General features: G+C 48.2%; 1 protein-coding gene across 2 annotated transcripts in view; it reads left to right on the forward strand.

The window, feature by feature from the left end:
- KIF9 (kinesin family member 9) overlaps positions 1-13,967 on the forward strand; it is a 64,918-nt gene that overhangs the window by 15,062 nt on the left and 35,889 nt on the right. For both annotated transcript variants that reach the window (XM_073632920.1, XM_073632921.1), the window contains exons 4-5: positions 9,164-9,270; positions 12,968-13,192. In XM_073632920.1, coding sequence (XP_073489021.1) covers positions 9,164-9,270; positions 12,968-13,192 — 332 coding nt within the window. The remainder of the gene's footprint in view (positions 1-9,163; positions 9,271-12,967; positions 13,193-13,967) is intronic.

The raw sequence follows: 13,967 nt of genomic DNA on the forward strand, positions 1-13,967 counted from the left end.
ACAGTTCTGGGCCCTCTGACACGGTGTAAATGGATAGAGGAATGACACGGGGCCGGCTTCTAATGCAGAGTACGGGGCTCCAGAGTGGAGAAAACTGTTTTTACAGCTTTCTCTAAATTTTGTAAATCCCGGATCGGCGCCTCAATATGGAAGGCTTCAAAATGTCTTGGGAGGGAGGAAGCCTTCAATTCTGCGTCCAGGTCTTCCTTGAGACCTGCAAGCCACGTGAGAGCCACATGGATCCATTATAAGCCAGGCCTGACCATAGCTCAGGGATCCACCTGGGAGACAGAACTCACGTGGGACGGATTTCTTCCCTGCAGGACTGGGAGAGTTGGGAGCAGTGGCGACTAGTGTTTTTTTTTTTTCTTTGGGGGGGGGGGCAAACAACCACCCCCCTGGTCTGCGGCCAGGTTGCGGGCTCCTACGGGCGGCAGGTTGCGGCCTCCTACGGGCGCCGGTTCGCGGGCTCTTACGGGCAGTGGCTCCTGTGTCCTCTCTGCATCACGGCAGATTCAGATCCTCCTCCTAGGCGTCCAATAGGATCGCCTGTCCTTTCAGCCGATTTGGTGACCGGTGTCAAAACCCGCTTCCTGATTGGCCGGGAGGAGGATCAGTGGTGTTACAACAGCGAAAATTGATTTGCTGTTGTAACACACCTGGGTGGGCTCAGAGCGCACTCTCTGCTCCCCGAAGCCCGCCCTATTTTGAAGCCGATTGGAGCCTCTGGATCTAATTGGTGCTAAAAAAAAAAAAAAAAACAGCCCCTCCACATTGGAATCCGTGCGCCGGTGTCCTGAAAGGGGCCGGACACATGGATATAGGAAGCGGTGATGGAAGGGGTAGACGGGGTGGGGGTGGGGGGCGCCTGTGTGCCGTTAATGCCGTTAATATATTTTTATTTTTAAATCTTTTTTTTCCTATTTTATTACATTTTTTTTTCACAATTATTTTTTACATACAGTGTCCAGAGCAATACAGAGGTGATCTGGATTTTTTTTTTTTACACACTATGATTGCTTATAACTGTGAATTTTACAGCTATAAGCAAACATTTTTACTATTGTAATTTAGCTGTGATTGGCCCTCTCTGTACCATGTGATCACTGTGACCAATCATAGAGCTTATCAAATAGCACACAATGAAAGGCATGAATCAAAGCCTTTTACTGTGTACAACTGTCATGTCATCTGCTATGATTGGCACAGCAATCACATGGTACCAGCAGCGAAGCCAGTATACTGAGCTGCCATCCACTATGTCCGATGGACACGCCAGGTGACAGGTGGCGCCAGAGTGAGGCCCGTGGGGCACGAGCGACGCCATATGACGTCTTCCCAGAACAACAGGGCTCCCGCCCCGGACATCATTTTGGGATAGGCTGGGCGGGGAAGAGCCTAAGGGCAGGTGTGCCTGGAGGGGAGCCCACCCCTCCTTCTGCAAGCCATACATGGGTGAAATCCTGAACGATTCGCCGATCGAAAATTGAAAGTTTTGTGCGTTTTTGTAATCCGGGGATGCCACCATTGATTTCGAAATTCGACAAACCAAGCCTTTCCCCTTAAGTTGTTACCGAGAAGACAATTTGTGGCCGGGAATCTTCTTTTCTTTCCAGGTCACAGTTTATGCGCATTTCTTTTTCGATTACATTTCTCGCACGATTCTCCCACCATTCATTCGAAAATTCGTTTGTTTTTTAAAAAAAAATTCTAACGTGCCTGATCAATCAAATTCGATGGCTGCGTGAAAATCAGTCATTGCTGCGGCCACATCGATGGTCTAAAAATCTAACGATTACTCAGAGGTGCGATTTTCGAATTTCATAAAATCGTTCAGAATTCGACTCGCGTATGGCCGGCCTTCAAAGGTATCGGGGCGCGGTGCGTCCCCGCGTCAATTCGCTAACCGTGCAAACAAATGGCAAACGCCCCAACCAATAACTGGCCTTTGTCACAAGAAGCGCATGGAAGGGGCAGTTTGGTTTTGTTGCAGGCTGGCTGGTAACTGAGCTGGGAATTTTGGTTTGTCATTTTTTTGACATGCGTTGTCCTTCCATGTGCTCCTTGTCCTCCAGTTTTTCATTTTTGTTCAAAAAGTTGATATTACGGTAAAGGTTATAACCCTTCCTCACTCCAAAATGGAAAAAAAAAAAAGCAAAAAAAACTTTTGTCTTCTGAGGAAAAGATGTTTGTCTTCATAGGCAGTTCAAAACAGAAAAACAACTCTTCTTAGCCGTGTAGCAAGGTCTCTGGCCTTGACCAGTCTAATAAGAGCTTTCAGGGCTAAAGATAGCTGACATCCTTCTGTATGTGGTGGGTTGTGAGGCATAGTGGGTGCAAGGTGGATAAAGTTATTGGGCGCCAGACACTTCTTGGATGTAAAAGAGGTTTTATTTCTCTTGATATTCCTTTTTTATATTTTGAGGGGAGAGGGGGTTAGGGCCAGGATACCCTTAAGCAGTTGCAATTTCAATTGACAGACTCTGAGACTTCAATAGGAGGACAGCCGTGCAGGGAAAGGCCCCCCAGCAAGAAGCCACATCTGCACGGGCAGGATTGTTGTCTCCTATGGCAACAGTCTTTAACAGTTCCTAACAAAATTCATTACAGTTCTCTTTGCTTCACTACAACTTCTCCTTGTAATTCTTAAGCCCCTTGAGCTCCCGGCCTCTCACTAGACCCTCTGATTCACTGACTCTGAATCCCTGGAGCTCCTCAAAGCTTTGCCATGGTATCTCCCTCAAGCGTCACCCACACTTCTCTGCTGGGTCCCTAGCTTGGCACTCCAGATATTTCTCAAGCTTCACCCCCGCTAACCGGCTCGGTCCCTGGCTTGACTCACAAGGCTGCTCTGCAAGCCTCACCTCCGCTGGTTGGGTCCCTGACTTGATCACCACCTGAAGTTTCCCCATTCTCCACCGTGCCCGTTTGGGGAGAATGCTGCTCTGGTACTTGCTTCAGTTACTTACTGTGGTCCCCGGTAATAAGGTGATTGCAGTGGCGTAGCGTGGGTTGTCAGCGCCCAGGGCAAGGCAAGTAATTTGCGCCCCCCTAACCTGTGGACTTTTAGCACTCCCCGAGTCCTGTCCCTTCCCTTCCCTTCCTACAATAGTACTAACCAACCTGATTCCTATACTGACCACTACACTCTACTGTCCACTACACTGACCACTATACTACACTGACTACTATACTGTCCACTACACTATACTGCTCACTACACTGACCGCTATACTGTCCACTACACTGTACTGTCCACTACACTGACCACTATACTGTCCACTACACTATACTACCCACTATACTGCCCACTACACTACCCACTACACTATACTGTCCACTATACTGACCTCTATACTGTTCACTACACTATACTGTCCACTACACTGACCACTATACTGTCCACTACACTATACTACCCACTATACTACCCACTACACTACCCACTACACTATGCTGTCCACTATACTGACCTCTATACTGTTCACTACACTATACTGTCCACTACACTATACTGTCCGCTATACTTACCACTACACTATACTGTCCACTACACTATACTGACCACTATACTGTCCACTACACTGGCCACTATACTGTCCACTACACTATACTACCCACTATACTGCCCACTACACTACCCACTCCACTATACTGTCCACTATACTGACCTCTATACTGTCCACTACACTATACTGTCCACTACACTGACCACTATACTGTCCACTACACTATACTACCCACTACACTGCCCACTACACTACCCACTACACTATACTGTCCACTACACTGACCACTATATTGTCCACTATACTATACTGTCCACTATACTATACTGTCCGCTATACTTACCACTACACTATACTGTCCACTACACTATACTGACCACTATACTGTCCACTACTCTATACTGCCCACTACACTGACCACTATACTGTCCACTACACTATACTGCCCACTACACTGACCGCTATACTGCCCACTACACTATACTGTCCACTATACTGTCCACTACACTATACTGCCCACTACACTATACTGACCACTACACTATACTGCCCACTACACTGTCCACTACACTATACTATTCACTATACTGACCACTATATTGTCCACTATACTATACTGTCCACTACACTATACTGACCACTATACTGTCTACTACACTATACTGTCCACTATACTATACTGACCACTATACTGTCCACTACACTGACCACTATACTATACTGTCCATGATACTGCACTGACTACTTTACTGTCCACTACACTATCCTACCTACAGTATTTCTATACTGACCACTACACTGCATGACTCTAGCTGCTCTTCTACTCACTCTCTATCTGGTTGGCTGCTCCCTCCTCCCAGACTGTGTCCCCCCCCGGGCCAGCAACATGACTCTCATCACGAGGGAGTCTCACCTTTTCTTCTTTGTTTTCCATCGGTCCGGAGGGGAGCAGGAGGAGGAGACAGCGGCGGCTCACAATCTTGAATTTTCGTGTCCCCCGCACTCCGCCATGTTCAGTCTCCGGCGCCTTGTGATTGGGTGTATGGTGTCATGTGCGGCGGCGGGGCTGGCCTGTTAACGATCGCGCTTGCTCCTGGAGTCCCGCCTCCGCACATGACCCCATTTACCCAATCACAGGGTGCCGGAGACTGAACACGTGCAGAGGCGGGACTCCAGGATGTACCGCGATCATGGACAGGCCAGCCGCGCCGCCGCACATGATCCCATACGGCCAATCACAGGGCGCCGGAGACTGAACATGGCGGCCAGAGCGTGGGGACACAGGGCAGTGAATTTAGGAGGAGGCAGCCAGCATTGCGCCCCCTAAATGTTGCGCCCGGGGCAACGGCCCCCTCCGCACCCCCCACGCTACGCCACTGGGTGATTGGACCTTTAGTGGCGACAGCTTCCTTTCTACCTCCAACCACTGACAGGTTCTCTGGCCAGCAGAACCGTCTCTTATTGTTGGACTGCAAGCCACAATCCCAACCCTGCCCTCTTACTTCTGTATAGGCCCTCACACAGCCTAGCAGCCGGATGCTCCCGGGGTCAGTGGCGGCTGGTGCTCAAAATTTTTGGGGGGGGGGGTGCAAACAAACCGAAAAATTCTGGAAAAAAAACCATCAATCGCAGCCACTGTGCCCATCAATTGCCGCCACTGTACCCATCAATTGCCGCCACTGTACCCATCAATTGCCGCCACTGTGCCATCAAATGCAGCCACTGTGCCCCATAAAATGCAGCCACTGTGCCCATCAATCTCAGCCACTGTGCCCATCAATCTCAGCCACTGTGCCCATCAAACGCAGCCACTGTGCCCATCAATTGCTGCCACTGTGCCCATCAAACGCAGCCACTGTGCCCATCAATTGCCCCCACTGTGCCCATCAATTGCTCCCACTGTACCCATCAATTGCCGTCACTGTGCCATATCTAATGCTGCCAGTGTGCCCCGCCGTCTGCACTTACCTGTCTCGGTGGGACAGCTCCTCAACATCTTCTCTTCCCGTCCTCTGCTATGATTGATTGCCTGGCCTCCAATCACATCGCCTGTCATTTCAGCCAATCATGTGACTGGTAACAGATCCGAGCACCTGATTGGCAGAGAGGCGGTTTAGTGTTAGGAAAGTGAATATTCATTTGCTTTTCTAACACAGCTGAGTGACCTGCAAATGCCCAACATGGCACGCGTATGTCACCTTTTTTGACGCCTATTAGAGCCTATGGCTCTAATCAGGTGCTTCAAAACAACCCCCCACTGCTGTAATTCAGGTGCCCTGTGCCTGAAAAGGGGCCGGGCACCTGAATAGGGGGTGCAATGCATGAATCTATCTATTGGTGCTAGAGGAGGTGGCAGGAGAGAAGGGGCGGCGCCTGTGCACCCTTATGGACTCACCGCCACTGCCCGGGATAGGCCCAATCTCCGGCCCAGCAGCCCGGCGGGGCGTACAACACACAACACACGTCCACCCAGACAGCCATCTAGGTGGCACAAAACATAGATCCCCCCCCCCCCCCCCCCCGAATATATGCAGTAGATTCTCGCAATAGGCCAAGGGATTCAAGAAAACCCCTGCCCATTGGCTGAGATACCCTCCATATACCCATAACCTGACCTTGGATTGCCCTTCTCCTACCTAATACCACCAAGTAAACCGGCCACATAGCAGTAGAAAAGAAAAGTGCAACAAGGCCAAACTAAGGGAGAAATCAATGGATCTCTAGCAATTGAACAGGATAACTACTCCATGCAAGTAAATTTGTGAGGAGCTCAATGACTAAACCCCAGGGTGCTACAGTAGTAAAAGGCAGTCCATTTTAAACAATGCTCAGTGTCCCAGCCACAGCATATAACATAGTACAGTTCCAATTCAGGCAAGCTCACCCAGCAGGATCAAGTCATAGACAACAGGGGTCCTTCCAGCTTCAAGCTCCTCTCATCTTCCATCTTCCATATCCCCCCCGTTCCAGGCCTGGGGCTGGACAATTTATACCACAATGGCCATAGACCTGGGAAAGGGCATCCTTTTTCCAATACACGTTCCCAGGTCTATGCCCCCTTCCTACTCTGAATCCACAGCATCTCTAGACCGGATTGCTGCTGTAAACCTATTACTAGTATTGCCTATCCGGTCCTATTAGGCCGTACACTTCCTGGTACTCCTCTGCGAGGAGAGGCTGCACCAATTCAGCCCACCTTTCAAACGATGCCATGTTTTGGAATTCAGCCAGGCAGTCCTCAATGTGGTCGTGCCATAGCATCAGTGGTAAGAAGTCACCAGAACAGATTCTACCCTTATTTCTACCCTTTCCCACTATCACAGAGGGTTCCTGTCCCTCCATCAGACACCTCCTCTCCACAGGAGGCCCAACCACCAGAACTTCCCAGGTTTAGACTTTCTGACCCCGGCAGACCATTTGGCAACCCCCCCTCTGGGTCCTTGCTAATGATTTATGCCCACGTTTAAGCACTTTGCGATTTTTGGCTACCCTGTAGCGTAGCTTATGATGCACAGCAACTCAGGGAGAGCGCATGTCTTCCCCAGGATGCTGTGGCTCACCACTCAACGGTGTGACCGGTTCCCTGGCGGGGATCAAAGCAGAGTCCTTCCTCTGAGCACCAAAGAAATCACCTCGGGAGCCCCCAAGATATAATTACATAGTTACATAGTAGGTGAGGTAAAAAAAAGACACAAGTCCATCAAGTCCAACCTATGTGTGTGATTATATGTCAGTATTACATTGTATATCCCTGTATGTTGCGGTCATTCAGGTGATTATCTAATAGTTTCTTGAAGCTATCGATGCTCCCCGCTGAGACCACCACCTGTGGAAGGGAATTCCACATCCTTGCCGCTCTTACAGTAAAGAACCCTCTACGTAGTTTAAGGTTAAACCTCTTTTCTTCTAATTGTAATGAGTGGCCACGTGTCTTGTTAAACTCTCTTCTGCAAAAAATGTTATCCCTATTGTGGGGTCACCAGTACAGTATTTGTATATTGAAATCATATCCCCTCTCAAGCGTCTCTTCTCCAGAGAGAATAAGTTCAGTGCTCACAACCTTTCCTCATAACTAAGATCCTCCAGACCCTTTATTAGCTTTGTTGCCCTTCTTTGTTCTCGCTCCATTTCCAGTACATCCTTCCTGAGGACTGGTGCCCAGAACTGGACAGCATACTCCAGGTGCGGCCGGACCAGAGTCTTGTAGAGCAGGAGAATTATCGTTTTATCTCTGGAGTTGATCCCCTTTTTTTTTTTTTTTACAAGAAAAGGAGTTGATCCCCTTCTTAATGCCAATATTCTGTTTTCTTTGTTAGCAGCAGATTGCATGCCATTGCTGAGCCTATCATCTACTAGGACCCCCAGGTCCTTTTCCATCCTAGATCCCCCCAGAGGTTCTCCCCCCAGTCTATAGATTGCATTCAGATTTATGACAAGTTCTCCCAGAGGGAGAACTCTCTGCCTCCAATCCTACAAACATCTCCAGGGGATCTAGTTCAGCTCCTGCAGGTTCACACATCTGACACATTTCTTTACTGTTTACCTCCTGCGACACAGGATTAGACACTTCACATGGGGTTTTCTCCTTTTTTAGAGGAATCCCCTGAACCTTTGAAATTTTGTTCACACAAGTCCCCAAATAGGGGGCAGTCTCGCCCAATTAGCAAATCATGACATAACCCCCGGGATCACCCCAACTCTCAGTGTAGCAGTTCCTGCTGTTGTGGACGGGGTTACGCGATTGTCCATGACAACCCCATGTAAAGAGACCACTCCAATCTTCTTCCTGGGTATCAGCTTTCCCCGAAAACCTGTCCGATCGGAGAAGGGTAACCCCATTCCCCGAGTCCAGAAGTGCTACAACCTCTTGTCCATTAACCCGCACCACACTCTCAAGGGAGCTTTACATTGTGTATACAATTCCAGCCAGTCAGGAAGCCCTTCTTACGTGTATTTCCAAGGAGAGAAGTATAGAAGCTGGCCTGGTCTTGGCTGCCCTAATCAGCTGGGAAAGTTTGCAGATGTTTTTTTCTGGCTCACTTGATCTTTACAAATTAGCTCTTCAATCCTGAGCCTGGTCTCCAAGATCTTATTAGAAATCTTACTCTAACTTTAAAAGGGATATGGGTTTGCAGATAGACCATTGGATTGAATCAGGGTATGGGTTGGGGATCAGGCAAATCACAGCTGTCAGGGGAGAAGGAGCATACTTAAAGTAGAACATTAGTTGGGGCAAGAGGTCAGAATATTTTTGAACTATGTGGCTGTGTAGCCCCTGTTTTTAATTGTGCTTTAGATGTTTTCTAAAAAAAAAAGCTTAACTTTAGAAGGGGCAATAATGAGCTTCAAAATAGGTTTTTGGAATGTCGGGGTCAGGGCCGGAACAAGGGGTGGGCAGGAGGGACAGTTGCCTTGGGCTCAGTGAAGCAAAGGAGCAGAAAATGTAGAGTGGTACACCCATTCTACGTCATTAAATTATTTGCGGGGAGGGGAGCGTAATTCTGCATCCTTGTCCTGGGCACTGGATGACCCTTTTCCAATACTGGTTGGGGTCCTCCAGAGGCTTTGTGTGCCCCCCACTAACCAATGACCTGCTTTATTCCCAGATCACATGATGCACAGAGAAACATCTGACTTGTGCTTTTGCTTTCCAGGTACATTAATGTGCTATGGGCAGACAGGTGCAGGGAAAACACACACCATCACCGGGACAACCGAGAACTACACACATCGAGGAATCATCCCCAGAGCCCTACAGCAGGTACTGCATTCCCCATGTGGGGGATTTATAGAGATGGTCCCCGAGAGGACTCATTATCACACAAAGCTTCCTTGTTGTGTTGTCAATGTGGGCCCTAACACATTCTCATAGATCCGCTACTAGAGGTTACAGAGTAATATATACATGTGCAAAACATGACATGAATAATGTATTCCAGAAGAAAATGTACGTCTTTATTATTTTAGACATTTGTTTGGGCCGAGATTGCAGATTTCACATTGTTTTATCCCTCTAAAAATGCTGCAAGATTGTGAAATTAGTTGGAAACATTCTGACACTGCAAGCGAATTGGGCAAGTCGTAACATGAAGCCTTCCAGCCTGACTAAACCACTAGTAGTCCTTGATCTTATGGTCTCAAGGCAGACCAAAGCCAAGGCCTGGAAAAGTCACACACTGAGCTTAGCAGAAGCCAGATCTAGAATCACCCAGGTAATGCTTCATGAGAAGATCAAGACTAGACTTTCATATACAGTGCCAACATTTTTGGTGATCTGACAACCCTGGGTAGACCAGTTTCTACCCCCTGACTTCAACACACAGTTGCTCCACCAGTCTACACCTCCTCCCTTGATGATCTCCCATGACTTCCAGTCTCTATGCTGATGACACCCAAATCTATTCCTCTACTGCTCACCTCGCCCCTTCAGTCTCCTCTCACATCACTAACTGACATATTGCCAGGGTCTGGATCTAAACCTGGGACTTCTGTGGTGTCTGGCTGTAGCTCTCCTCACTGTGCCACATGAGATGCTGGACAGCTCCTTGTCAATCTCTTATGACACTCGTTACCAACCTTTGGCTTGTTCCTCATAGTCTTCTGCTCGATCCCAACCTGCAACCACTTGTTACGGACCTTTGGCCTGTTCCTTGACTACGCATCCACTTAAACCCCACCCTGCAACCACTTGTTACCGACCTTTGGCTTGCTCCTCAACTAAGCTTTTGCTTGATCTCAACCTGCAACCACTTGTTACCGACCATTGGCTTATTCCTTGACTATGCTTCTGCTTGATCCCAACATGCAACCACTGGTTACAGACCTTTGACTTGTTCCTCGACTATGCTTCTGCTTGATCCCAACCCGTAACCACTCGTTACCGACCTTTGGCTTGTTCCTCGACTACACTTTGGCTGGATCCCACCCTGCAGCCACTTGTCACTGACTTTTGGCTTGTTCCTCAACTAAGCTTCTGCTTGATCCCAACCTACAACCACCCGTTACAGACCTTTGGCATGTTCCTTAACTACGGTTCTGCTTGATCCCAACCTGCAACCACTCGCTACAGACCTTTGGATTGTTCCTGACCATGCTTTGGTTGGATTCCAACCTACAACTACCTGTTACTGACCTTTGGCTTGTTCCTTGACTGCGCTTCTGCTTGATCCCAACTTGCAACCACATGTTACCGACCTTTGGCTTGTTTACGGACTCTTGATCCCTACCTGCTATATCTGTTACTGGATCCCTGATTGCTCACCCTCTAGTGAGGCAATCAGGAGGACTGTGACCTGGTACTAACACGCCGCAAAACCTATCGCCATTATTAGGAGCTCAGGTGATCACCAGTTAGTGCTTAGACCCCACATCTTGCATGATCCCGCGTCATCGGCCAGGGTGACCTGCTTGTGTACTTATCCTGCTGGTTGGTGGGAGCCTCTCTGTTGCTATAGCTACTGGTCTCTGAGCCTGACCCCTCCCTGATTGTGACACATATCAGTATGGATGTCACACCACTTCCTCAAACTCAATCTTTCTATAACTGAGCTCATAACGTCCCCCTTACTGATTGTGCCCTCAAACCCGACTTTTCTATCAAGATCAATACAACTATCAGTTCCTCCCCTCACGCCACACGGTACTAGGTGCAAACCTGGACCTGACCTGCCCTTTCAACCCCAAATCCAATCGCTGTCCAAATGTTGACTTCACTTCCTTAACATCTATAAAACTTGACCCTTTTTAACAGTGAAACAAAGAGCCAGTTTACTATCCTTCAGACTTTAGGGGGGCCAGATGGTGGCTAGTGGGGGTAGAATTCATCTTGGCGTCTTTAGGAGTAAAATGTGCCCCATCTTTGATAGTAGTGGGAGGAATAGTGCCCCATCTTTGTTATTAGGGGGAGGAATAGTGCCCCATCTTTGATAATACTGGGAGGAATAGTGCCCCATCTTTGATACCAGTGGGAGGAATAGTGCACCATCTTTGATAATAGTGGGAGGAATAGTGACCCATCTTTGAGAATAGTGGGAGGAATAGTGCACCATCTTTGATATTAGGGGAGGAATAGTGCCCCTTCTTTGATATTAGGGGAGGAATAGTGCCCCTTCTTTGAGAATAGTGGGAGGAATAGTGCCCCAGCTTTGATAATAGTGGGAGGAATAGTGCCCCAGCTTTGATAATAGTGGGAGGAATAGTGGCCCTTCTTTGATATTAGGGGAGGAATAGTGCCCCTTCTTTGATATTAGGGGGAGGAATAGTGCCCCTTCTTTGATATTAGGGGAGGAATAGTGCCCCATCTTTGATAATAGTGGGAGAAATAGTGCCCCTTCTTTGATATTAGGGGGAGGAATAGTGCCCCTTCTTTGATATTAGGGGGAGGAATAGTGCCCCTTCTTTGATATTAGGGGGAGGAATAGTGCCCCTTCTTTGATATTAGGGGGAGGAATAGTGCCCCTTCTTTGATATTAGGGGAGGAATAGTGCCCCATCTTTGATAATAGTGGGAGAAATAGTGCCCCTTCTTTGATATTAGGGGGAGGAATAGTGCCCCTTCTTTGATATTAGGGGAGGAATAGTGCCCCTTCTTTGATATTAGGGGAGGAATAGTGCCCCTTCTTTGATATTAGGGGAGGAATAGTGCCCCTTCTTTGATATTAGGGGAGGAATAGTGCCCCATATTTGATACTGGGGAGGGGGGTATAGTGCCCAATCTTTAATAATAGGGGGAGGAATAGTGCCCCATATTTGATAATGGGGGGGGGGAATAGTGCCCCATCTTTAATATTGGGGGGGATAGTGCCCCATCTTTTTATATTATGGGGAGGAATAGTGCCCCGTGTTTGATAATAGTGGGAAGAATAGTGCCCCTTATTTGGAAATAAGGGGCAGGAATAGTGATCTGTGTTTCATATTAGGGGGAAGAATAGTGCCCCATCTTTGTTATTGGAGGGGTGGTGCTGCCCCATCTTTGATAATAGTGGGAGGAATAGTGCCCCATCTTTGATATTAGGGGGGGGATAGTGCCCCATCTTTGATATTAGGGGGGGGGGGGATAGTGCCCCATCAAATTCAAAATACTACCAACAACCTACAAAGACATTTACTGCCCCCAACTACATCCAAATCTTTTCTCATTAGCAGTGTGAGGGGGTAAAACATGGAGGACTGTGCATATGTTGCAGAAATATTCTGTATATGTGTTTTTTATTTTCCTTCAAACATACGCTGTAAAGTTTCATTCACAGTGGGAACGTGCGTTTCCGCTCACGATTTTTGGGGGTGATTTCGCGTGTTGTCCATAGGGCAGCCCATTCATTTGACATGGATCTGCTGTACAGAACACATAACAGATCTCTATATGTTGTCGTTCTTCTATTTTCACATCGTTCACATGACTTGCAGATATGACCAGATGGATGAGCCGCATACCTAAGAGGATTTTCATCTCTCACTCAGGTCTTCAAAGAGATTGGAGAGCAAAGTGACAACTCGGTCAGTGTGAGGGTCTCCTACCTGGAGATCTACAATGAGACCCTGTTTGACCTCCTGTCCACATTACCCGAGGTGCCCACTTCTGACACCCAGATGACCATAGTGGATGACCCACACGGGGTGTCCGTTAAAGGTTTATCTGTCCACCATGTTCCCAGCGAGGAGCAGGCGCTGAATCTGCTGTTTGAGGTAAGGAACGTGTTATCTGTTACGTTGTAAGCGACCCGATACCTGTACTTTCCAAAGATGGAGATCCTGAGGTTGGTGCTTTATTGGTGGAAAAGTGACTCTCCACAGCACTTCAGACTGGATTACTCCTTGAAAGTGCCAATCACCCAAGAGCAGAGGTCTCCATCATTGGTATCAGTGGGAAGAATAGTGCCCCATCATTGGTGTTAGTAGGAGGAATAGTGCCCCATCATTGGTATCAGTGGGAGGAATAGTGCCCCATCATTGGTGTTAGTAGGAGGAATAGTGCCCCATCATTGGTATCAGTGGGAGGAATAGTGCCCCATCATTGGTGTCAGTGGGAGGAATAGTGTCCCATCATTGCTGTCAGTGGGAGGAATAGTGCCCCATCATTGGTGTCAGTGGGAGGAATAGTGCCCCATCATTGGTGTCAGTGGGAGGAATAGTGCCCCATCATTGGTGTCAGTGGGAAGAATAGAACCCCATCATCAGTGGGGGGAATAGTGCCCCATCATTGGTGTCAGTGGGAGGAATAGTGCCCCATCATTGGTGTCAGTGGGAGGAATAGTGCCCCATCATTGGTGTCAGAGGGAGGAATAGTGTCCCATCATTGGTGTCAGTGGGAGGAATAGTGTCCCATCATTAGTATCAGTGGGAGGAATAGTGTCCCATCATTGGTATCAGTGGGGTGAATAGTGCCCCATCATTGGTGTCAGTGGAAGGAATAGTGCCCCATCATTGGTGTCAGTTTGAAGAATAGAGCCCCATCATTGGT

This window comes from Aquarana catesbeiana, linkage group LG05 (genome assembly GCF_042186555.1).
Source record: "Aquarana catesbeiana isolate 2022-GZ linkage group LG05, ASM4218655v1, whole genome shotgun sequence".
Lineage (NCBI taxonomy): Eukaryota > Metazoa > Chordata > Amphibia > Anura > Ranidae > Aquarana > Aquarana catesbeiana.